This window comes from Oncorhynchus keta, chromosome 12 (genome assembly GCF_023373465.1).
Source record: "Oncorhynchus keta strain PuntledgeMale-10-30-2019 chromosome 12, Oket_V2, whole genome shotgun sequence".
Taxonomy (NCBI): Eukaryota; Metazoa; Chordata; class Actinopteri; order Salmoniformes; family Salmonidae; genus Oncorhynchus; species Oncorhynchus keta.
This window is the reverse complement of record NC_068432.1, coordinates 27,992,917-28,020,823: the sequence shown is the minus strand read 5'-3', so window position 1 is coordinate 28,020,823 and position 27,907 is coordinate 27,992,917. Positions and strand designations below refer to the sequence as shown.

Sequence of the window (27,907 nt, the reverse complement as noted above, 5' to 3'; positions counted from 1 at the left end):
ATTCTAGAGTGATGAAGGTAGATGTAGATATGTATAGGGGTAAGGTGACTAGGCAACAGGATATAGGATCAACAGAGTAGCAGCAGCTTGTGGGTGTGTGTGTGTGTGTGTGTGTGTGTGTGTGTGTGTGTGTGTGTGTGTGTGTGTGTGTGTGTGTGTGTGTGTGTGCGTGTGTGCGTGCGTGCGTGCGTGCGTGCGTGCGTGCGTGCGTGCGTGCGTGCGTGCGTGCGTGCGTGTGTGTGTGTGTGTGTAGAGTCAGTATAAATGTATGTGCATATTATGTGTGAGTGAGCAGATGTTGGAGTGAGTGTGTGTGTGTGTGTAGGGCCTTGTGAGTGTGTAGCGCCCTGTGAGTGAGCATAGTCAGGTTGGAAAGAGAGACAGAGTATGGTTTGTGTTAGGATAGAAGGAGAGAGAGAGTAAGGTTTGGGTTATGGATGGAAAGAGACAGTGAAAAACAATGAAAACTAAAACTTCTATAAACACAACAGAATTTCAGAAGTTAAGGAACACCGGAAGACAAAGACAGACATGGTAAAAACCTCTGTGAGTTTGGACACACACAAACAGTTCTGTGGTAGTACTGTACAAACACACACTTACACAATCACTCACTTACACACACTCTACATGTGCGTGCATGCTCTCTCTTTCGCTCTATCAAACACAGAGAGAGCGAGAGAGAAAGAGAGAGTGTGTAAACCCAATATCCTCTGTGGCCCCCAGGGGCTTTGAGTTCACAGGCAGTGCAGGAAGAGAGAGACTGCATTATCCACATCAAAGCCCTGAATTATCAGCCATAATCAATGCTTCCCCATTATCCCCAGCCCCCACATCTCCCTCTCTCTCCTCACCCATCCGACGCTCAACCTCACACACACTGGCCCATGCATCTCTAACTCTCAGAGCTACATCAGGCCATGCAGTGGGAAGGGAGGGAGAGAGGATAGAGATGTGGAGAACGAGAGAGAGAGGGATTGGAAGAGGGGAAACTAAGAATGATACCGCTTCAAATCAAAATCAAATCACTATTGTGATCATATAGACACAATAGTGTGCGTGCGTGTAACTGTGCGTGGGGGCTTGCTTGGGTGTGTCATCAACTTATTAGGAAGTGATATACGTACAGGTACCAAGAGGCTAGTCTGACAACGCTGTTCTGCTGTTCGCTACATACTTTAGTCTGAGACTGCCATCATTGAAGTCGTTTGTGGTGATGAGGGGTATGAGGGGTGTCGTACAAAACAAAGCCGTAAAGAGATTGGATTGTCTCTAAACAATAAGAGTATCAAAACCAATTATGATTTTTTTTTACCCACGTGTGTTCTGGCTCAACGCATCGGTTTCTGGACCAATCAGATGGCCCGAATGTGTTCGCATTCGGTGAAGGGTCTGCGATGTTCTCAGATCCAGACTTGGGCGTGGTGTACCGTTTGGCCCTAGCAAGAAGTTTGGTTGGCCAGGCAATCAGGAGGCCAGGTATGTAGGCCAATCAGATAGCAGAGGTCCAGATAATCCCTAACTTTATGAATGAGACAGTATTTTCCTTTAGGAGCCGTAGCTTCCCTCCCGACCTCATTCTCCTGAAGAGAGCAGTTGAAGACCTACCAGAGACCAGCACCACGCCTCATCACTAATTCATGAAGCATGCATAAAACAGGCTACGGAAATGGTTCAGTCAAGAAATCTGTCACAAAAGTTTCTCACGCACTAACAACACAACTAATAATTTTACTTATTTGACTGTAATACTAGTAATAGCACTGCAATATCTAACCACTAAAACACTAGGTACTAGTGTCCTACTACTATTACCAAGCATATATAGATCACAGGGCATGTGTGCATCGTCAGACAGAATGTCCAGTGAATGGGACAGTGAAATGGTTGACAGTCTGCCTGAGCCAAGCCCTACAGAGATATCATGACCTCATTCACTGAGAGCAGAGCAGAGGGGGTCTGCTCCATACCACTCCGTCACTCTGAGGCACAACTCTAGGCCACTGGCCCCCTCTGCTGCCACAAGAAGGTAACTGCATCACAGTGGAACCCTACTGGATAATATAGTAGTTGCCCCGAGGTCGTATTATTGGCGTTTCATAGGTAAAAAGAAAATAAAACACATACAAAATTAAAGACAAGTGACGTTAAATTGTACATTTTAATCACAGTTCTAAAAAGCAGAGGTTAAGGCCTAAATAGAGAAGAACAGACTGACTTTAAATGTGAGAGCACATTAAAGAGAACTTCAGCAGAAAACAATTGAAGGAAAAACATAGTACTCCATACAGTGTTTATTGTGCTTCTAAAATGACCAGGTCATCCACTATGGTATATTACCCATAGAACCATGCACCAGTCCATGTCCAACCCAGTCATTCATAGTCTCATACAACCCCCAACCCCAAGCACAGCATTCCATTCAGATAACCCCTCAATCAAAACAAACCCATGCACCTCTTAAGGTTTAAACATGAAACCAAATTAATCTAAAACATATCACAGTTATGTACCATTACCTTGCCACAAAAGAATAGCAAAAGACCAGAACAGAGGTTGCCATTTTTATTAAATGTCTGCCAAAGCGAGTTTCACCATAGTCTTTTTAATTAGCGCATAATTAAAGCATATTTAGCCAACTTATTTACATGCAAAGTAACCATAACGCCTTTAGAGGAGTTGTCCCCAAGATTAGCAGGGTGGTGCTGGCTCCATGGAGGACAGAGGACTAGATCGCTGCACACTAATAAGCTCCAACCCCCTCTTCCCTGTCCCCTCCCTAGCCCTCGTGACTGTAGCAAAAGCTTCTACTACAACATATTTGGTCGTTGAGTATTTGGTGTCCCTATCCCAACCAAAGTGAAGCCTCTCGTCTAAGCAACCCCATTTGTTCCAAACCACTCATCCCAAATATAGGGGTGTTGACCCTACCACCACCACCACCCTGGCAGCCCTGAGGAAGAGGGAGACGGCAGCTGCAGGGGGGGGGGAAGTGGAGGGACGGACGGAGTGTAGGAGGGAGGCGGAACATCAGGGTCTTCTTGTCGTTCATTCCTGTGCGGAGCAGAGAGAAGCAGCCTCTTTAAGGGGTTGAAATGATGTTCTGTTTCAAAACAAACAACATGGATACAGTCGTTATGGTGTGAAGGACTAATCCATCAGATGTACTTAATTACATGGCTTTTTCTATTTTTCTCACTCAGTATAAATCTGCCACACAACTCTTTCATTATGCCTTGGAAAGACAAAAAGCTTGATCTTATCCAACCCTCTGATTGATGTTGTTGTTTTGACTAGTGTGCTAATGACAGCTTTGATTCAGACGTCATGACAGCTCTAAGACGAACAGTGGATCTCCAATCCCTGGAAAAGTCGGTAATGTCACCCGGAAAGTGTTCAGACCCCTTTACTTTTTCCACATTTTATTACGTTACAGTCTTATACTAAAAAGGATTAGATATTTTTAAAAGTCCTTTTCAATCTACAAACAATACCCCTTAATGACAAAGCAAAAACAGGTTTAGATTTTTTGGTGTGTATAAAAAAAGGGAAATATGACATTTACATAAGTATTCAGACCCTTTGCTATGAGACTCGAGGCTGTAATCGCTTCCAAAGTTGCTTCAACAAAGTACTGAGTAAAGGGTCTGAATACTTATGTAAATGTCATATTTCCTTCTTTTATTTTTTTAAATACATTTGTACACCAAAAATCTAAACCTGTTTTTGCTTTGTCATTATGGGGTTTTGTTTGTAGATTAATGAGGGGAAAAGCAATTTGATCAATTTTAGAATAAGGTTGTAACGTAACAACATTTGGAAATATTCAAGGGGTCTGAATACTTTCTGAATGCACTGTATATCCACTCCAACTCAATCACTACCTCTTGCATGCTTCTCACAAACAAGGACACCTGTCCAATTAAACATACCATCCTGATGGGGAATTTAGTAGAGTTGGGAGAACATCCATTTATTTTACTACTAACAGACAGAGGCAGAAATGAACATGGTCTCTCCATGCCATCAGTGCCTAGCTCTCCAGGACCACAGAGGGAACAGCATCCATCCATCCATCAGCCTCTCATCATCCCTCCTCACACAGCGACCCCTGGCCCAGCTTCTGACAGGGCCAGATAGTAAAAGCCCAGTAAGGAACCCAAGCTCTCTCTCTCCCTGCTGGTCCCCATGACAGTACACACAGGGTTAACACTATTTGGCCATGTCAGAATAGACATCACTAATCATATTTCACTTTTAACCACTTACCTTAATTATTTCCCTAATCCTACCCCTCACTTCAAACTCTAAACTGAGAACAATAACTGATAACTTGTCCATTCTAGCATGGCCAGTCTAGCTTATACTTCTTACCTGCTCTACTCTACCTGTTTGATAATCTCCCCTGTCCGGCTCTCGATGACGATGGTCTTGGCATCCTTGACGGGCAATGAAGATTGGAAGTCATCACTCAGCAGGCCCAGGAGGGGGTACTGGTTACTGTACCTACAAATCAGTTATACACAGTAAGGACCGCATACTGGTTGGTTATGTACTTACTGTATACCAGTACAAAATCCTGTTTTGGGAAACATCACACTAGGCATCCTAAATTACATTAACCCATTTTAGGGGAGCTTCTTCCAAATATTCCCCATAAAATAGGCTCATGGTGTTGTGGGGGGCTGACCTTTTGGTGATAGTGGTTGTGGTGACATTCTTGGCACTGTCGCTCTTCTTCTGCTGCAGCCGCCAGATCTCCTGGTGGTTAAAGGTCAGAAATGGGAGGTCTGATATGAATAAGAAGGGAGGAGGAAGTAGGCCTGTGCTGTAAAACAGGTGTTAATGATGTAGCTAAAGGTGTACAAGCGTGCCAGATAAACACATTCCTAAGGTGAAATTAAAAGAACCCTCCGAGCCACGTTAACACAAATACTGTGAGAGAATGTAGTCAGACTGGCCGGACCAAAACCCATAACTTGATTATGGGAACAAATGAGATGAAAGACCCTAAAAGCAAGGTTTTTTTCCTAATCCATACCTGTTGGGTTAGTTTGGTTCTCTTCAGGGGATTTAAGTAAGGCAATACATACAAATCTTGTTTGACTTTTTTTTTTAGATCTGATCCAAGATCTGTGCCTAAAGGCTGAACAGTGACCAGTAACTAAGACCCCTGACCTCTTCCTGACGTTTGATGACGATCTCCCGCTGCTCCAGTGTTGTCAGCAGCTGTGTGATGCGGAGCTGCAGGCTCTTGTCACCTGATCTCTCCGTGGTGTACTCCGTGGTGATCCGTGTCAGCTGGGTCTGGACAGACACACAGATAGTCAGAGACACACATAGTATAAAACTACATACCCATAGTCAGTGTAACACTATATACCCATAGTCAGTATAAAACTACATACCCATAGTCAGTATAACACTATATACCCATAGTCAGTGTAACACTATATACCCATAGTCAGTATAATACTATATACCCATAGTCAGTATAACACTATATACCCATAGTCAGTGTAACACTATATACCCATAGTCAGTATAATACTATATACCCATAGTCAGTATAACACTATATACCCATAGTCAGTATAACACTATATACCCATAGTCAGTATAACACTATATACCCATAGTCAGTATAACACTATATACCCATAGTCAGTATAACACTATATACCCATAGTCAGTATAACACTATATACCCATAGTCAGTATAACACTATATACCCATAGTCAGTGTAACACTATATACCCATAGTCAGTATAACACTATATACCCATAGTCAGTAAGACACTATATACCCATAGTCAGTATAACACTATATACCCATAGTCAGTATAACACTATATACCCATAGTCAGTAACATAATAGTCAGTAAGACACTATATACCCATAGTCAGTATAACACTATATACCCATAGTCAGTATAACACTATATACCCATAGTCAGTATAACACTATATAAGTCCATACTAACACTATATACCCATAGTCAGTATAACACTATATACCCATAGTCAGTATAACACTATATACCCATAGTCAGTATAACACTATATACCCATAGTCAGTATAACACTATATACCCATAGTCAGTGTAACACTATATACCCATAGTCAGTATAACACTATATACCCATAGTCAGTAACACTATATACCCATAGTCAGTATAACACTATATACCCATAGTCAGTATAACACTATATAACCATAGTCAGTATAACACTATATACCCATACTCAGTATAACACTATATACCCATAGTCAGTATAACACTATATACCCATAGTCAGTATAACACTATATACCCATAGTCAGTGTAACACTATATACCCATAGTCAGTCAGTATAACACTATATACCCATAGTCAGTATAACACATAGTCAGTATACCCATAGTCAGTATATAGAGTCACAGTATAACACTATATACCCATACCCATAGTCAGTATAACACTATATACCCATAGTCAGTATAACACTATATACCCATAGTCAGTATAACACTATATACCCATAGTCAGTATAACACTATATACCCATAGTCAGTAAGACACTATATACCCATTGTCAGTATAACACTATATACCCATAGCCAGTAAGACACTATATTCCCATAGTCAGTGTAACACTATATACCCAGTCAGTGTAACACTATATACCCATAGTCAGTATAACACTATATACCCATAGTCAGTATAACACTATATACCCATAGTCAGTAAGACACTATATACCCATAGTCAGTGTAACACTATATACCCATAGTCAGTAAGACACTATATACCCATAGTCAGTATAACACTATATACCCATAGTCAGTATAACACTATATACCCATAGTCAGTAAGACACTATATACCCATAGTCAGTATAACACTATATACCCATAGCCAGTAAGACACTATATTCCCATAGTCAGTGTAACACTATATACCCAGTCAGTGTAACACTATATACCCATAGTCAGTATAACACTATATACCCATAGTCAGTATAACACTATATACCCATAGTCAGTAAGACACTATATACCCATACTCAGTTTAACACTATATACCCATAGTCAGTAAGACACTATATACCCATAGTCAGTATAACACTATATACCCATAGTCAGTATAACACTATATACCGATAGTCAGTGTAACACTATATACCCATCGTCAGTAAGACACTATATACCCATAGTCAGTATAACACTATATACCCATAGTCAGTATAACACTATATACCGATAGTCAGTGTAACACTATATACCCATAGTCAGTATAACACTATATACCCATAGTCAGTATAACACTATATACCCATAGTCAGTATAACACTATATACCCATAGTCAGTATAACACTATATACCGATAGTCAGTGTAACACTATATACCCATCGTCAGTAAGACACTATATACCCATAGTCAGTATAACACTATATACCCATAGTCAGTATAACACTATATACCCATACTCAGTTTAACACTATATACCCATAGTCAGTAAGACACTATATACCCATAGTCAGTATAACACTATATACCCATAGTCAGTATAACACTATATACCGATAGTCAGTGTAACACTATATACCCATAGTCAGTATAACACTATATACCCATAGTCAGTATAACACTATATACCCATAGTCAGTGTAACACTATATACCCATAGTCAGTATAACACTATATACCCATATTCAGTATAACACTATATACCCATAGTCAGTATAACACTATATACCCATAGTCAGTATAACACTATATACCCATCGTCAGTAAGACACTATATACCCATAGTCAGTATAACACTATATACCCATAGTCAGTATAACACTATATACCCATACTCAGTTTAACACTATATACCCATAGTCAGTAAGACACTATATACCCATAGTCAGTATAACACTATATACCCATAGTCAGTATAACACTATATACCGATAGTCAGTGTAACACTATATACCCATCGTCAGTAAGACACTATATACCCATAGTCAGTATAACACTATATACCCATAGTCAGTATAACACTATATACCCATAGTCAGTGTAACACTATATACCCATAGTCAGTATAACACTATATACCCATAGTCAGTGTAACACTATATACCCATAGTCAGTATAACACTATATACCCATAGTCAGTATAACACTATATACCCATAGTCAGTATAACACTATATACCCATAGTCAGTGTAACACTATATACCCATAGTCAGTATAACACTATATACCCATAGTCAGTGTAACACTATATACCCATAGTCAGTATAACACTATATACCCATAGTCAGTATAACACTATATACCCATAGTCAGTATAACACTATATACCCATAGTCAGTGTAACACTATATACCCATAGTCAGTATAACACTATATACCGATAGTCAGTGTAACACTATATACCCATAGTCAGTATAACACTATATACCCATAGTCAGTATAACACTATATACCCATAGTCAGTATAACACTATATACCCATAGTCAGTGTAACACTATATACCCATAGTCAGTATAACACTATATACCGATAGTCAGTGTAACACTATATACCCATAGTCAGTATAACACTATATACCCATAGTCAGTATAACACTATATACCCATAGTCAGTATAACACTATATACCCATAGTCAGTGTAACACTATATACCCATAGTCAGTATAACACTATATACCCATAGTCAGTGTAACACTATATACCCATAGTCAGTATAACACTATATACCCATAGTCAGTATAACACTATATACCCATAGTCAGTATAACACTATATACCCATAGTCAGTGTAACACTATATACCCATAGTCAGTATAACACTATATACCGATAGTCAGTGTAACACTATATACCGATAGTCAGTAAGACACTATATACCCATAGTCAGTATAACACTATATACCCATAGTCAGTATAACACTATATACCCATAGTCAGTATAACACTATATACCCATAGTCAGTGTAACACTATATACCGATAGTCAGTGTAACACTATATACCCATCGTCAGTAAGACACTATATACCCATAGTCAGTATAACACTATATACCCATAGTCAGTATAACACTATATACCCATAGTCAGTATAACACTATATACCCATAGTCAGTATAACACTATATACCCATAGTCAGTGTAACACTATATACCCATAGTCAGTATAACACTATATACCCATAGTCAGTATAACACTATATACCGATAGTCAGTGTAACACTATATACCCATAGTCAGTATAACACTATATACCCATAGTCAGTATAACACTATATACCCATAGTCAGTATAACACTATATACCGATAGTCAGTGTAACACTATATACCCATCGTCAGTAAGACACTATATACCCATAGTCAGTATAACACTATATACCCATAGTCAGTATAACACTATATACAAATAACGATAGTCAGTTTAACACTATATACCCATTGTCAGTATAACACTATATACCCATAGTCAGTATAACACTATATACCCATAGCCAGTAAGACACTATATTCCCATAGTCAGTGTAACACTATATTCCCATAGTCAGTGTAACACTATATAACCATAGTCAGTGTAACACTATATACCCATAGTCAGTATAACACTATATACCCATAGTCAGTATAACACTATATACCCATAGTCAGTATAACACTATATACCCATAGTCAGTGTAACACTATATACCCATAGTCAGTATAACACTATATACCCATAGTCAGTATAACACCATATACCCATAGTCAGTGTAACACTATATACCCATAGTCAGTATAACACTATATACCCATAGTCAGTATAACACTATATACCGATAGTCAGTGTAACACTATATACCCATAGTCAGTATAACACTATATACCCATAGTCAGTATAACACTATATACCCATAGTCAGTATAACACTATATACCCATAGTCAGTATAACACTATATACCGATAGTCAGTGTAACACTATATACCCATCGTCAGTAAGACACTATATACCCATAGTCAGTATAACACTATATACCCATAGTCAGTATAACACTATATACAAATAGTCAGTTTAACACTATATACCCATTGTCAGTATAACACTATATACCCATAGTCAGTATAACACTATATACCCATAGCCAGTAAGACACTATATTCCCATAGTCAGTGTAACACTATATTCCCATAGTCAGTGTAACACTATATACCCATAGTCAGTGTAACACTATATACCCATAGTCAGTATAACACTATATACCGATAGTCAGTGTAACACTATATACCCATAGTCAGTATAACACTATATACCCATAGTCAGTATAACACTATATACCCATAGTCAGTATAACACTATATACCCATAGTCAGTATAACACCATATACCCATATTCAGTGTAACACTATATACCCATAGTCAGTATAACACTATATACCCATAGTCAGTATAACACCATATACCCATAGTCAGTATAACACTATATACCCATAGTCAGTCGAACACTATATACCCATAGTCAGTATAACACTATATACCCATAGTCAGTATAACACTATATACCCATAGTCAGTCGAACACTATATACCCATAGTCAGTATAACACTATATACCCATAGTCAGTATAACACCATATACCCATAGTCAGTGTAACACTATATACCCATAGTCAGTGTAACACTATATACCCATAGTCAGTATAACACCATATACCCATAGTCAGTGTAACACTATATACCCATAGTCAGTATAACACTATATACCCATAGTCAGTATAACACTATATACCCATAGTCAGTATAACACTATATACCCATAGTCAGTAAGACACTATATACCCATACTCAGTTTAACACTATATACCCATAGTCAGTAAGACACTATATACCCATAGTCAGTGTAAAACTATATACCCATAGTCAGTATAACACTATATACCCATAGTCAGTATAACACTATATACCCATAGTCAGTAAGACACTATATACCCATACTCAGTTTAACACTATATACCCATAGTCAGTAAGACACTATATAGCCATAGTCAGTATAACACTATATACCCATCGTCAGTATAACACTATATACCCAGTCAGTGTAACACTATATACCCATAGTCAGTGTAAAACTATATACCCATAGTCAGTATAACACTATATATCCATAGTCAGTATAACACTATATAATATTTCTGCCCACAAGTACAGTCAGTACTGCTACACTACCTCCAACTGTGCAGAAAAGCCCAACCCTGTATCCATACATTTCTGTAGGCTTCTTACCCTGAGGCTCTGCAGTTCCTTGTCCTTCTCCTGGCGCAGAGCAGCTAGCTGCTCCGAGTACTGACGTGACAGCTCCTCTGTCTTAAACTGAATGGTGCTACTGCTGCACTGACCGGCCAGCTGGATGAAAACAGATGCAGAGAGAGACAAGTTAGTTACGGAAGTTGGTTCTATGAGAATAATTCTACAGTCAGAAACTATAGTTAAGTAATCATGGGCAGGAAGAATTGGTGAGTTTATTCTAGCTCTGAAGTGAGGGTTAGAGTCAGAGATGGAGAGTAAAGTGAGAGTACCTTCTGTTTGAGCATCTCGTTCTCCTTCTCCAGGGCTCGGTAGCTGCCCTCCAGTTCTCTGATGCGGAACTCCCTGCCTGAGTCTGTACTGTGGCTGCTCAGGATCTGAGTCTCCAGGGTGCGCTGGCTGGAGCTGCTCTCCTTCAGAGATATCTATATGGATGGATGGACAGAGTTGCTCACACATATACTGTATACACACATTGCACTAACATACAGTGCAGAGGAGGTGTACACACAGGCAAACCCACACAAGCAACACACAGTGGAAGACACACACAAACAAACTCCCCCAACACACACCTGTAGCTGTCTGTTGTTCTCTCGTACAGCCTCTAGGAGGCGGTCATACTGCTCAGCCTGGTCAGCCTTGAAGCTTAAGTCTCTCTCCAGGGTCTCCTTCTCACTCTCCAGACGCTGGGAGAACAGAGACCAACGAGACCAACGTTTGTTGTCGTGAAGATAGTAACATTAGTACTTTCAAAAAAGTTATACTTTAAGGAAAATGGTTTTATACATTTGTACATTTTAATGTTTAGCTCACAGAATTTAATTTAAAAGTAACAGCGTCCCCTGTCAGTCATCTAGCGCAGTGGTTCCAAACCAGGGGTACCTCTGGGGATACTTGGCCTATCCATAGGGGGTACTTGAGAAGACCCATGACACCATAGGCTTACTGGTAAAATACCCTGTGAGGGGGAACTTCAGGGGTACTCCGGGTAGAGCAAAAAACAGTTGGTGGTACAGTAACCGAAAAAGGATGGGAACCACCGATTCTAGTGCATTTATAAATCATTAACAGAGACAGACGCAGTAATACTCTGTAAGACTACCAACATGTATATTTCAATGGGACAGTTTAGAAAAGAGCCATTAGAGGCTACTTTAGGGGCCCACGCCCCAGGTCTTACCCTCAGGTCCTCTGACATGTGGATCAGCTCCTCCCTCAGGCTGCTGAAGGTGGTCAGCAGGAGACGCATTGTCTTGTCAGCTGTCATACGGGTCTGAGAGAGCATGAGAGAGAGGGAGAGGAGGTCAGAGAAGATATGTGAGAAAAACAAGAGTGACGGGAGAAAGTGATTAATAGAGGGAAACACAGAGAGGGAATGTTCTGGGAGAACAATGTTAAACAGCCAATAGAAACAGGTGTTACCTGCAGCAGGTAACGGATCTGCTGTTTGGTCAGTTCAGATGCTCCTTTGGGGATCAAGTCCTCGATGTCCTCTCTCTCCATCTGGACAAATACACACACACACGTTTAGTCTTTCATGTTTCGAATGGTTACCTTCTTCTAAAGAGCACTTTGAGCGCCTAGTGAGAAAATGAAGTTACTAATAAAACCATTTTGCTTTTCCCTACTGCATTCAAAATGTATTCAGATTCCTTCCCTTTTTACAAATTTTGTTACGTTACAGGCTTATTTGAAATGGATCAAATAAATATTTATCCTCCTCAATCTACGCATAACACTGCATAATAGCACATTTAAAATCATTAAAAAAACAGAAATACCTTATTTACATAAGTATTCAGACACTTTGCTATAAGACTCAAAGTTGACCTCCATCATTCTTAAAAGGGAGAAGTTTAGAACCACCAAGACCAAGACTCTTAGCGCTAGCCGCCCGGCCAAACTGAGCAATCGGGGGAGAAGGTTCTTGGTCAGCGAGGTGACCAAGAACCCGATGGTCACTCTGACAGAGCTCCAGAGTTCCTCTGTGGAGATGGGAGAACATTCCAGAAGGACAACCATCTCTGCAGCACTCTACCAATCAGGCCTTTACGGTAGAGTTGCCAAACGGAAGCCACTCCTCAGTAAAAGGCACGACAGCCCACTTCTAGTTTCCCGAAAGGGCACCTATAGGACCTCAGACCATGAGAAACAAGATTCTCTGGTCTGATGAAACCAAGATGGAACTCTTTGGCCTGAATGCCAAGCGTCACGTCTGGAGGAAATCTGCCACCATCCCTATGGTGGTGGCAGCATCATGCTGTGGGGATGTTTTTCAGTGGCACGAACTGGGAGACTAGTCAGGATCGAGGGAAAGATGAATGCAGCAAAGTACAGAAAGAACCTTGATGAAAAGCTGCTCCAGAGCGCCCAAGACCTCAGACTGAGGCGAAGGTTCACCTTCCAACAGGGCAACGACCCTAAGCACACAGCGAAGACAACGCAGGAGTGGCTTCTGGACAAGTCTCTGAATGTCCTTGCGTGGCCCAGCCAGAGCCTGGACTTGAACCAGATCTAACATCTCTGGAGAGACCTGAAAATAGCTGTGCAGTGACGCTCCCCATCCAACCTGACAGAGCTTGAGAGGATCTGCAGAGAATGGGAAAAACTCCCAAAATACGGGTGTGCCACGCTTGTAGCGTCATACCCAAGAAGACTCAAGGCTGAAATCGTTGCTAAAGGTGCTTCAACAAAGTACTGAGTAAAGGTTCTGAATACTTATGTAAATGTCATATTTATTTTTAAAATATTTTTTTATACATTTTCACACCAAAACTCTAAACCTGTTTATACTTTGTCATTATGGGGTATTGTTTGTAGATTGATTAGAGAATAAGGCTGTAACGTGGTCTGAATACTTTCAGAATGCACTGTAACTGTTTAAACCGGACGGTACAAGACTTATAAGATGTACTGTGTAAAACCATCATGGTAGCCGCCTCTCCCTCCCTGCTGTACCTTGTAGTCGTTGCTGGGGTCCAGGAGGTGTTTCCTGGGAGAGAGATGGAAAGGTAAACACTAAAGAACATGACAGGTCATGAGGCACGCACACACACACACACACACACACACACACACACACACACACACACACACACACACACACACACACACACACACACACACACACACACACACACACACACACACACACACACACACACACACACACACTTAGTCTAATTCTAATCAGACTGGTCTATAAATCATTGCTGTGTCTCTACACAGGTTCACATGGATGCAGGACAGGGAAACAGAGGGGTGTGTTTGCTCAGTGAATCACAGGTACTATGAGTAAACAGAGTCTAGAGAAAGAGAGAGGTCTGACTGACGGTTGTAATTAAGGGACTCCTTGGGAAACATTGTTGCTGAGCAGATTATCCCCAAAACCATTAGGGAGTTGTGCATTCCACAGTGTTACTATACATATTATATGGCCTAGCTAGTGAGTCTAGAAAGTTTATGTAAAATGTGTTGACTCTGACTACTAGAGCATGTTCTTTAATGGCCCCAGGCGCGTTATATTCCACCAATACTGTAGTCTCTATGGGTTACAGAGTAGCAGTGCCTGCGCCTCAAACCTCATCCAGTATTTTATGACCTAACCTGACAAACCTCATCCAGTATTTTATGACCTAACCTGACAAACCGCATACAGTATTTTATGACCTAACCTGACAAACCTCATACAGTATTTTATGACCTAACCTGACAAACCTCATCCAGTATTTTATGACCTAACCTGACAAACCTCATCCAGTATTTTATGACCTAACGTGACAAACCTCATCCAGTATTTTATGACCTAACCTGACAAACCTCATCCAGTATTTTATGACCTAACCTGACAAACCGCATACAGTATTTTATGACCTAACCTGACAAACCTCATACAGTATTTTATGACCTAACCTGACAAACCTCATACAGTATTTTATGACCTAACCTGACAAACCTCATCCAGTATTTTATGACCTAACCTGACAAACCTCATCCAGTATTTTACGACCTAACCTGACAAACCTCATCCAGTATTTTATGACCTAACCTGACAAACCTCATCCAGTATTTTATGACCTAACCTGACAAACCTCATCCAGTATTTTATGACCTAACCTGACAAACCTCATCCAGTATTTTATGACCTAACCTGACTAACCTCATCAAGTATTTTATGACCTAACCTGACAAACCTCATACAGTATTTTTTTGTCATACAGTATTTTATGACCTAAACCTGACAAACCTCATACAGTATTTTATGACCTAACCTGACAAACCTCATACAGTATTTTATGACCTAACCTGACAAACCTCATCCAGTATTTTATGACCTAACCTGACAAACCTCATCCAGTATTTTACGACCTAACCTGACAAACCTCATCCAGTATTTTATGACCTAACCTGACAAACCTCATCCAGTATTTTATGACCTAACCTGACAAACCTCATCCAGTATTTTATGACCTAACCTGACAAACCTCATCCAGTATTTTATGACCTAACCTGACTAACCTCATCCAGTATTTTATGACCTAACCTGACAAACCTCATACAGTATTTTTTTGTCATACAGTATTTTATGACCTAAACCTGACAAACCTCATACAGTATTTTATGTTCTAGCATGACAAATTGAATTAGAGCAAGTGTGACATTCTGAACCAAGTGTGAAACTGAGGTGAGGAGAGCCAGAGCTAACACTGATTATTTAAATACTCAACCAGCACCCGAAACTACCCCTACAGTTTAGAAGGAGATGGAGTTACAGTACTTTCTCCCTTTGGTTTCAGTCTTGCTTCCTTATTTGCTTCCTTATTGTTTTTCTTAGTATGTTATGTTTTATGGTTGGTGCTGGAGGAAAAACAAAGCTATACCAAAGCTATAAGCCATACACATTAATAAGGCTTTATGTTGAAAAACCTAAACCCACCGTCCGCGTATCTTGGCCACGTGTTCTGAGATGCACGTGTGGATGTCACAGTTCTTCCTATAAACCTCCGCCAGCAGCTCTCCAAAGAAACGTGTGTCCATCTTCACCAGTGGTTGTACCTCCCTCACCTTGCACTTTGTCTTCACCTGAGACACGTTCTCTATCACCCTCTCCACCACCCTCTCCTCCACACTGGCCTCTTCTACCTCCTGAGGAAAAAGAGAGGGAAAAAGTTCAATCTTACACATCAATCTATCACAAGCAAAAGAGAGAGACATCTACAATCATTGAATCAATTACCCGAAAGTCGGTTTCCTACAATACAACACATGCAACTGTTCCTTGCCCCAAAAATACAAATTGAATCATATAATTTTCGGTATGGTAAAACGTTTTCAGTGGAAACTTAAATGACTAAAACTAGATATAAAGTATGTAGAAAAGATAATAGAACAATATATGATTTAATAAGTACATTTTGGGGAACTACGACTCACCAAAATAAAAACTAGACAGTCAGGGAGAATCTATAATGCAAAAAATGGCATGGCATGGGGCCACAATTGATTTTGCTATAATGTTTAAGTCACTCAGATCACATAAGAACACGGCATGAGCCACTGCAAAATGTGTAGAATGGTACATTTTCTCTCAGCCCCATGACAAAATGAATAGAATTGCAGGAAACTATCTTTAAAATGTTCTTTCCGCCCCCAAACTATGTAGAATTGCATGCTTTAAAATGCACAATGTATTGAGAATGGTTCTATAAAGAACCGTTCTTAATCTCAAAGGTTCTACAAAGAACATTTTGAGGAAACAGGGTTTTTCTTCTGGTAGCGATATTAAAATTCCATAGGTGTTAATTCACAAGTTGAATGAGGTGTGCTAGCCCTGGAACAGCTGGGGGTCCCTGAGGAGAGAATTGAGAACCACTGATTTTGTCAACAGTCCTCAACTGACACAAGGCCTTAAAGGAGTCTTTCAAAAGACCATAACTAACCGTAGCCATATTTAATATGTAAAGACAAAACACAACAGATTAGATCAACTGGAATGACTCTCTCACTCACAGTTGCACAAAAAGAGCTGTGAGCAAACCACACCGCAAAATATTAGAATGAGCCGCCGCCCCTACATTTTACAGGTCAGTACAGGAAGAACCATCATGCTCTCACAACACTGGCTCAGTTTCAACTTCATCCACTCAGAGATAGGGTTGGTTCAGCGACTGGATCCTGGTGCCTCATAATGGCTGGCTGGCCTATATCAGGACAATCAATAGATAGGGCCCGTCTATTGTAGGCAATAGCTTAATAGCTGCCGCGGTCATCCCCCTCTTCAAAGAGGGAGACACTCGAGACCCAAACTATAGACCTATATCTATCCTATCCTGCCTTTCTAAGGTCTTCGAAAGAAAAGTTAACAAACAGATCACCGACCATTAAGAATCCCACTGTACCTTCTCCGCTATGCAATATGGTTTCCGAGCTGGTCATGGGTGCACCTCAGCCACGCTCAAGGTCCTAAATTATATCATAACCGCCATTGATAAAATACAATATTGCGCAGCTGTATTCATCGACCTGGCCAAGGCTTTTAACTCTGTCAATCACCACATTCTTATCAGCAGACTCAACAGCCTTGGTTTCTCAAATGACTGCCTCGCCTGGTTCACCAACTACTTCTCAGACAGAGTTCAGTGTGTCAAATCGGAGGGCCTGTTGTCCAGACCTCTGGCAGTCTCTATGGGGGTGCCACAGGGTTCAATCCTCAGGCCGACTCTTTTCTCTGTATACATCAATGATGTTGCTCTTGCTGCTGGTGATTCTCTGATCCACCTCTACGCAGACGACACCATTCTGTATACTTCTGGCCCTTCTTTGGACGTTGTGTTAACTAACCTCCAGACGAGCTTCAATACAACTCCATACAACTCTCCTTCCATGGCCTCCAACTGCTCTTAAATGCAAGCAAAACTAAATGCATGCTCTTCAACCGATCGCTGCCCACACCTACCTACCCGTCCAGCATCACTACTCTGGACGGTTCTGACTTAGAATATGTGGACAACGACAAATACCTAGGTGTCTGGTTAGACTGTAAACTCTCCTTCCAGACTCACATGAAGCATCTACAATCCAAAATTACATCTAGAATCGGCTTCCTATTTCGCAACAAAGCATCCTTCACCCATGCTGCCAAACATACCCGAGTAAAACAGACTAACCTACCAATCCTTGACTTAATTAGCCTCCAACACTATACTCAGCAAATTGGATGCGGTCTATCACAGTGCCATCCGTTTTGTCACCAAAGCCCCATTTACTACCCAACACTGCGACCTGTATGCTCTCATTGGCTGGCCCTCGCTTCATATCCGTCGCCAAACCCACTGGCTCCAGGTCATCTATAAGTCTTTGCTAGATAAAGCCCTGCCTTATCTCAGCTCACTGGTCACCATAGAGGCACCCACCCGCAGCACTCGCTCCAGGAGGTATATTTCACTGGTCACCCCCAAAGCCAATTCCTCCTTCGGCCACCTTTCCTTCCAGTTCTCTGCTGACAATGACTGGAACGAACTGCAAAAATCACTGTAGCTGGAGACTTATATCTCCCTCACTAGCTTTAAGCACCAGCTGTCAGAGCAGCTCACAGATCACGGCACCTGTACATAGCCCATCTGTAAATAGCCCATCCAACTACCTCATCACCATATTGTTATTTATTTTATTTTGCTCCTTTGCACCCCAGTATCGCTACTTGCACATCTTCTGCACATCTATCACCCAAGTGTTTAATTTGCCATGCTTTAATAATTTTGCCACTATGGCCTATTTATTGCTTCCCCCCCTTATCCTACCTCATTTGCACACACTGTACATAGACTTTCTCTATTGTATTATTGACTGTATGTTTGTTTATTCCATGTGTAACTCTGTGTTGTTGTTTGTGTCACACTGCTTTGCTTTATCTTGGCCAGGTCACAGTTGTAAATGAGAACTTGTTCTCAACTAGCCTACCTGGTTAAATAAAGGTGAAATAATAAACATAATAATAATCATTTTACGTTGAAAACGTCAGAGAAAAAGAATTGGCTGTAGAAAGAGTCTCAGATATCCCTTGATGTAATCTTGGCTAATTCACATATCTAGAAATCGGATGTTTATGTTTTTGGCCTGATCTGATCAGAGTTTCAGTCTGGTTTTGCCTGGTTTCACTGTCAGTAGATTGAGAGAAGATAGTGTTCTCTGTCTGATCTCTTCCTCCATATCAAATGTCAAACCATGGTAGGTGTGGTGGAACTGCACAGCAGCCAGTCAGGCCAGATTCCAAAGGGGAGACTGAGCCAATAGGAAGCTATGGTTTTCAGCTGGTTAGGTTTATGTTCACACGTAAAGCACGCACACACACTGATATGTTTGAGTGCAAATGAGAATCGGGTAATTACCGCTCCCCCTTAGATTTATTCAACCTTTTACTGAAATGTTTTTTAGGTAGTATCCATTGTCAATGTTCCTAACCCTGACATTTATTCTGAATGCAGGTTGCCAGTGTATAAATATCCCAATGGTTGGAAGTCTTAACTCTGGCAGGATTCCAATAGGAATTATACGTCACTTTGCAAGCCAGCGCAATGTGACTTGAAGGTCTGATGTGGCCTATAAACCTGTAGGTCCCTAACACCACTGTGTTAACTCAGCAAAAAAAGAAACGTCCTCTCACTGTCAACTGCATTTATTTTCAGCAAACTTAACAGGTGTAAATATTGGTATGAACATAAGAATTGAACAAGTTCCACAGACATGTGACTAACAGAAATTGAATAACGTGTCCCTGAACAAAGGGGGGGTCAAAATCAAAAGTGACAGTCAGTATCTGGTGTGGCCACCAGCTGCATTAAGTACTGCAGTGCATCTCCTCCTCTCACAGTTCTTGCTGTGAGATGTTACCCCACTCTTCCACCAAGGCACCTGCAAGTTCCCGGACATTTCTGGGGGGAATGGCTCAAGCCCTCACCCTCCGATACAACAGGTCCCAGACGTGCTCAATGGGATTGAGAGCCGGGCTCTTTGCTGGTCTTGGCAGAACACTGACATTCCTGTCTTGCAGTTAATCATGCACAGAATGAGCAGTATTGCTGGTGGCATTGTCATGCTGGAGGGTCATGTCAGGATGAGCCTGCAGGAAGGGTACCACATGAGGGAGGAGGATGTCTTCCCTGTAACGCACAGCGTTGAGATTGCCTGCAATGACAGCAAGCTCAGTCCGATGATGCTGTGACACACCGCCCCAGACCATGACGGACCCTCCACCTCCAAATCGATCCCACTCCAGAGTACAGGCCTCGGGGGTAACGCTCATTCCTTCAACGATAAACGCGGATCCGACCATCACCCCTGGTGAGACAAAACCACGACTCATCAGTGAAGAGCACTTTTTGCCAGTCCTGTCTGGTTCAGCGACGGTGGGTTTGTGCCCATAGGCGACGTTGTTGCCGGTGATGTCTGGTGAGGACCTGCCTTACAACAGGCCTACAAGCCCTCAGTCCAGCCTCTCTCAGCCTATTGCAAACCGTCTGGGCACTAATGGAGGGATTGTGCATTCCTGGCGTAACTTGGGCAGTTGTTGTTGCCATCCGGTACCTGTCCCACAGGTTTGATGTTCGGATGTACCGATCCTGTGCAGGTGTTGTTACACGAGGTCTGCCACTGCGAGGATGATCAGCTGTCTGTCTCCCTGTAGCGCTGTCTTAGGCGTCTCACAGGACGGACATAGCAATTTATTGCCCTGGCCACATCTGCAGTCCTCATACCTCCTTGCAGCATGCCTAAGGCACATTCACACAGGTGAACAGGGACCCTGGGCACCTTTCTTCTGGTGTTTTCAGAGTCAGTAGAAAGGCATCTTTACTGTCCTAAGTTTTGTGGAACTTATTTCCTTTTTAATGCATTTGAGCCAATCAGTTGTGTTGTGACAAGGTAGGGATGGTATACAGAAGATAGCCGTATTTGGTAAAAGACCAAGTCCATATTAAGGCAATAACAGTACATATAAGCAAAGAGAAACGACAGTCCATCATTACTTTAAGACATGAAGGTCAGTCAATGCAGAGAACTTTGAACGTTTCTTCAAATGCAGTCACAAAAACCATCAAGCGCTATGATGAAACTGGATCTCATGAAGACCACCACAGGAAAAGAAGACCCAGAGTTACCTCTGCTGCAGAGGATAAGTTCATTAGAGTTACCAACCTCAGAAATGGTCAATTAACTGCACCTCAGATTGCACTTCACATAGTTAGTTACAGACACAAGTTACAGACACATATCAAAATCAACTGCTCAGAGGAGTATGTGAATCAGACCTTCATGGTCAAATTTCTGCAAAGAAACCACTACTAAAGGACGCCAATAAGAAGAGACTTGCTTGGGGCAACAAACACGAGCAATGGACATTAGACCGGTGGAAATCTGTCCTTTGGTCTGATTAGTCCAAATTTGCGATTTTTGGTTCCGACCGCCATCTCTTTGTGAGACGCAGAGTAGGTGAACAGATGATCTCCGCATTTTGGGTTCCCACTATGAAGCATGGAGGAGGAGGTGTGATGGTGTGGGGGTGCTTTGCTGGTGACACTGTCAATGATTTATTTAAAATTCAAGGCACACTTAACCAGCATGGCTAACACAGCATTCTGCAGTGATACGCCATCCCATCCGGTTTGTGCTTAGTGTGACTATCATTTGTTTTTCAACAAGACAATGACTCAAAACACACCTCCAGGCTGTGTAAGGGTTATTTGACCAAGAAGGGGAGTGATGGAGTGCTGCATCAGATGACCTGGCCTCCACAATCACATAGCCTCAACCCAATTGAGATGGTTTGGGGTAAGTCGGACCGCAGAGTGAAGGAAAAGCAGCCAACAAGTGCTCAGCATATGTGGGAACTCCTTCACGACTGTTGGAAAAGCATTCCAGGTGACTACCTCATGAAGCTGGTTGAGAGAATGCAAAGCTGTCATTAAGGCAAAGTGTGGCTACTTTAAAGAATCTAAAATAAAATAAAATATTTAAAAAATGATTTGTTGGCATTTCCTCCCAAATATGTTCTCACTCGCCTATAGTAGGCAACCCAGACTTGCCAAAAGCCCTGAGGGATGCCAACTTTAATCTTTGGCATACTCTAGGAATCAGGACCTTTTCAGACCTATTTCATCAGAAAACCACTACACTGAAATCCTTTCAAGAGCTCTGCAGTGAATTCGATGTGCCAAGATCCCATTTTTTAAAATATCTTCAAATTAGACATGTAATTTCCTCATTTACCTCCAAGAGGAGGTTTAGAACTCAGTTGAATGAAGTTGAAACCCTTCTTGTCACAGCACAATCCATTAAAGGCAAAATATCTTACATCTATAGACTCCTTTCTGAGAAAGGAAGCTCCTCCTTTACTCCTTTGAAAATAATCTGGGAAAAGGACCTTGGTCTGACTATCAGTGATGAGTTATGGGCGGAGGTTTGCGACAGGGTATACTCCTCTCTACCAGTGTAAAAATGAAAGAATCTAATTACACATTTTTGTACAAATTTTATTATACTCCTTTGAGACTCCATAGAATGAAAACAGATATGTCTCCTAACTGTAAAATATGTACCTCTGAATGTGGAACCTATATGCATGTATTTTGGAGCTGTAGGGGGATTGCCAGATTCTGGCAATCTGTACATACTGCTGCACAGAAAATACTAGAGGTACAGTTTGATATGACCCCGTGTATCTATCTTCTTAATGCCCAGCAGGACTTTGTTCTTGATCCTGACAGAGAAAATTTGCTTATGACTATTACATACTTTGCTAAGAAATGTTCTTCTATTGTGGGCCTCTAATACCCCCCCTACATTTAAAATATGGATAAAATGTGGATTGACCAGATTGTTGACTTTCTTCCTCTTGAAAAGCTCACTTATGACCTCCACAAGAGACAGCCCAAGTTTGATAGACTCTGGTCTCCACTATTCAACTATATTTCAAACTGGACAGAGTGAACGGGGTGACTAGGGAAATGCGCAGATACATGTTGTGTAAGGTACTGTAAAACCTAAAAACTAATTATTGGCCCGTCGTCTCAGCGAAGGCTTGTAATAGCTGATAAGAACCTTCATAGTGCTGCTGCAAGTGTTATGTTTTTTTAAATATATTTTTTTATTTCGTTTTTGAGTGCGTGTATGTACGTATGTATGTATGTATGTATGTATGTATGTATGTATGTATGTATGTATGTATGTATGTATGTATGTATGTATGTATGTATGTACCAAGGGAAATATATAGATTAAGAAAAATAAATGCTTTTATTTGACTTCATCATTCATTTTAATTGTATTTTTATTTTTTCAAATGTATTATTTTTTTACTTTTTATTTTTTTAAAGCCTGTCACATCTGTGAATGTGGAATGTGTTTTGTTGGTTGATTGAAAAACAAGAAAACTTAATAAAACTTTAAATTGAAAAAAAAGAGGATTTTTTTTGGTTACTACCTGATTCCATATGTGTTATTTCATAGTTTTGATGTCTTCACTATTATTCTACAATGTAGAAAATATAAAATTTTCCTACTGTAGAAACTCACTTTGTGAAGTCCACAGGAATGAAAATGAATGAATTCAACAAGCATGTCTCACTAATGTCACTAATAAACATAGTCATGGGTTGTAACTGTACAATTCACTCAAATTGGCAAGACACGCTGGGAAATTATATTGGGGGAGTGGCTTAGTGGGGGTGTGACTTTCAAGAAGTGTTATACCAGTTTAAGTGGTCTATGGTTATATTCATTAAAGTTTTAGCATGTCTGCTGCCAGTTCTAAAGTATTTACAGTATAAGCGCTTACATAAGAGCATGTGGCGATAAAAGACCTGTAAATATTTTTGTAAATGTCCATTACCCAACCTTGTCAAGAGATATGAACCTCTTGGTGTAAGCAAGGGGGGTTCAACGCAATATTAAAAATACTATATGAGGTGTTATTGCATAACACTGAAAGTGTTCATTGCCTAACATTAACAAAGTGTAACATTGTCAGCACAAAGCACACTGTTAATTTAACACTCAAAAGTGTGGACCAGTATAGACACCGACCCAGGGTTAAATTTAACATGGTCAAACACTGGATAATTTGCTGTGCAATTTTCTGGATTCAGGTTCACTGAAACATCGTTTTAAGCTTTGTTTTACTTTTAACAGTTACAGCTGATTTCAGGATTTGTATATCGAGTCGCTCTACTTAAATGTTTGTCATCTGATGTATTTGTTTCAGTCTCTGAATTGTTTAATCGAACGCCAGCTCCTGATATTAGGGCATAAAAAGCTATATCCTGTCCCGAGCTTGTTTCCCCTGTTTTTTACTGGCTGAACAATGATAGTTTTCATCCCACATTGCCAAACGTCATAAAAACTGCACCCTCAACTTCATAACTCCTTTGCTAGTTATTCAATCATATAACTAAGACATTTGCTGGAAAGAAACTTGAAAATGATTTGTTTTGTTGAATAGTCATGACTGGTTCATGCTATTTTGTGTGTCGTAAGACAAAGGTGGCAAAGAATTTCATTGCTACTTAACGCGGGTCCAAATTCAGTTTTGGGATCCACCGGCATCATTGGACGTTTCTGACAGGTCCTGGAACTGTAAAAACGGGCAGGCTCTCCCCGTTTGGTCGGATGGGATATGTAGTGATTTAGCCAACACAGCCAGATATGTACAGTCTTGTGTACCCTTAGCCATTTTTAAACTGACTATAGTATTTATTGATTAAATCTGACTTCATTAGTATAATGAGTAATCAAAGAATGTCACAAGTTAATTGATACAAGAAAACTTGAGAAAAAAGCAACTATAGAGCGCCAATGGCTACAATGAATGGCAAAATTACTTCTGAACAGAAAGGGTCCACGGAGCTCCTCCTCACTGCTCTATAATACTGTAATAATCTAAAAAACTGTCATCCTCTATTTCCCCTTCTCTCTCCCCTACCCTGTCTGTCATAACATCTCAGATATTAGCACCATGTCGGGTACTAACCTTTGGGCTTCTGAGTGGCGCAGCGGTCTAAGGAACTGCATCTCAGTGCTAGAGGCATCACTACAGACCCTGGTTCAATTCCAGGCTGTATCACAACCGGCTGTGATTGGGAGTCCCATAGGGTGGTGCACAATTGTCCCAGCGTCGTCCGGGTTAGGGTTTGGCAGGGGTACGCCGTCATTGTGAATAAGAATTTGTTCTTAACTGACTTGCCTTGTTAAATAAAGGTTAAATAAATAAATCCAATATATTATTATGACATACTATGTGACGAGTGACAAGGCTTTATTAATAAGGGTCTTTTTCATGATAATTGATAGTTTGGCTTATTCGCTCCAGCCTGCTGTGTTTTGGGTGTAATCACCCGTGTGGAGGGAGAGTGTCCTTCAACCTCGCCTGGCTCCTGGTTGGGTGTGTCTGATATGGAAACATTCCAGGGATTATTCCAGTGAAAGAGAGGTAGTTGGTAGAGGTTATGGTGACAGGCTTGGCCCTGAAGCTGGCTGCCACTCAACCGGTTTGGAGAACAGAGCAACACCTGAGGCAAGAAGCAACATGCTCTGTAAACACTTTATGCTGCTGCCCCTCCATAGCACGGAGTTAAACTTATATGGATACAACTGAACTGGGCATGCATAACTAAGTTCAAGCACAATGGTGAGGTTAGCTAAACCCGGAGTGAAACTTCTCTATATCTATACAAATACACATAGGTTACCAGACTGTAAGGTCAAGATACCCTTTGAGTCAAACCTAAATATTTTAATTTGATAACCCTGTTGTAGGAGAACTTCATGCATTGCTTGTTTATACATGTAGTGTATTTGAGGTTTAAAAAGGCTTCTGAAGTTTGTAAATTCCACTTTGAAACGTCAGACTTGATTTTCCCTTCGGAAAATGTCCATATAATCCACATAAAAATGCACATTTCCTGTTACTGCAGGATCATTTTTCAGCTGCAGCAAACTGGCTTAAATTAAGATCCTACATTTGTATCTGTTTCCATATAGTTAAACCTATAGTACCAGTCAAAAGTTGACACACTTACTCATTCAAGCGTTTTTCTTTATATTTACTATTGTATACATTGTAGAATAATAGTGAAGACATCAAAACTATGAAATAACATATGGAATCATGTAGTAACCAAAAAAAAGTGTTAAATTAAGTTGCCACCCTTTGCCTTGATGACAGCTTTGCACACTCTTTGTTACGGCTGTCGTCGGAAGGAGACCAAGGTGTAGCGTGGTAGGCGTACATTTTTCATTTATTAAAAATGACACCAAAAAACAACAAAATATAAACGAATGTAAAGTTCTGCAGGACTAACAGGAACTGTGCAAAAACAAGATCCCACAACAGAAAGTGGGAAAAAGGGCTGCCTAAGTATGATTCCCAATCAGAGACAACGATAGACAGCTGCCTCTGATTGGGAACAATACTCGGCCAAAAACAAAGTAATAGACAACATAGAATGCCCACCCCAAATCACACCCTGACCTAACCAAATAGAGAAATAAAACGTCTCTCTAAGGTCAGGGCGTGACACTCTTGGCATTCTCTCAACCAGCTTCATGAGGTAATCACCTGGAATGCATTTCAATTAACAGGTGTGCCTTGTTAAGCTTTAAAAATCATTTGAGACAATCAGCTGTGTTGTGACAAGGTAGGGGTAGTATACAGAAGATAGCCCTATTTGGTAAAAGACCAAGTCCATATTATGGCAAGAACAGCTCAAATAAGCAAAGAGTCCATCATTACTTAAAGAAGGTCAGTCAACGCAGAACATTTCAAGTTTCTTCAAATGCAGTTGCAAAACCCATCAAGCACTATGATGAAAATGGATCTTATGAGGACCGCCACAGGAAAGGAAGACCAAGGGTTACCTTGCTGTAGAGGATAAGTTCATTAGAGTTACCAGCCTCAGAAATGGGCAATTTACTGCACCTCAGATTGCACCTCACAGAGTTAAAGTTACAGACACATTTCAACATCAACTGTTCAGAGGAGACTGTGTGAATCAGGCCTTCATGGTCGAATTGCTGCAAAGAAACCACTACTAAAGGAAACCACTACTAAACTGCATTGTTGGTTAGGGGCTTGTAAGTAAGAATTTCACTGTAAGGTTGTTGTATTCGGCGCATGTGACAAATAAAATGTGATTTTAAAGGACACCAATAAGGAGAAGAGATTTGCTTTGGCCAAGAAACATGAGCAATAGACATTAGACTGGTGTAAATCAGTCCTTTGGTCTGATGAGTCCAAATTGGAGATTTTTGGTTCCAACTGCCGTGTCTTTGTGAGATGCAGAGTAGGTGAACGGATGATCTCCGCATGTGGGGTTCCCACCATGAAGCATGGAGGTGTGATGGTGTGGGGGTGCTTTGCTGGTGACACTGTCAGTGATTTATTTAGAATTCAACACACTTAACCAGCATGGCTACCACAGCATTCTGCAGCAATACACCATCCCATCTGGTTTGCGTGTAGTGGGACTATCATTTGCTTTTCCAACAGGACAATGACCCAACACACCTCCAGGCTGTATTTGACCAATTAGAGTGATGGAGTGCTGCATTTGAATACCTGGCCTC

The 27,907-nt window shown here is 40.8% G+C and overlaps 1 protein-coding gene and 1 long non-coding RNA gene across 6 annotated transcripts in view; both read right to left on the bottom strand.

Moving 5' to 3' along the window:
• Positions 1–2,142: 2,142 nt before the first annotated feature.
• The window catches only part of LOC118391222 (protein POF1B-like), a 43,148-nt gene continuing 17,383 nt past the window's right edge, over positions 2,143–27,907 (bottom strand). For 2 of the 5 annotated variants that reach the window (XM_035782386.2, XM_035782387.2), the window contains exons 3-13: positions 16,230–16,438; positions 14,252–14,285; positions 12,716–12,796; positions 12,474–12,566; positions 11,866–11,979; positions 11,563–11,715; positions 11,270–11,389; positions 5,179–5,307; positions 4,691–4,761; positions 4,389–4,506; positions 2,143–3,103 (exon numbers count right to left, since the gene is read on the bottom strand). In XM_035782386.2, coding sequence (XP_035638279.1) covers positions 3,083–3,103; positions 4,389–4,506; positions 4,691–4,761; positions 5,179–5,307; positions 11,270–11,389; positions 11,563–11,715; positions 11,866–11,979; positions 12,474–12,566; positions 12,716–12,796; positions 14,252–14,285; positions 16,230–16,438 — 1,143 coding nt within the window. In that variant the 3' untranslated portion in view covers positions 2,143–3,082. Of the gene's footprint in view, positions 3,104–4,374; positions 4,507–4,690; positions 4,762–5,178; positions 5,308–11,269; positions 11,390–11,562; positions 11,716–11,865; positions 11,980–12,473; positions 12,567–12,715; positions 12,797–14,251; positions 14,286–16,229; positions 16,439–27,907 lie in introns of all 5 variants that reach the window. The other 3 variants (XM_035782389.2, XM_035782388.2, XM_035782391.2) reach the window with 3 other exon arrangements.
• LOC127906312 (uncharacterized) lies at positions 14,397–15,892 on the bottom strand. The gene is made up of 3 exons (XR_008060861.1): positions 15,676–15,892; positions 15,599–15,641; positions 14,397–15,443 (listed from the first exon to the last, which is right to left on the bottom strand). It is a non-coding gene; the product is annotated as an uncharacterized LOC127906312 (long non-coding RNA).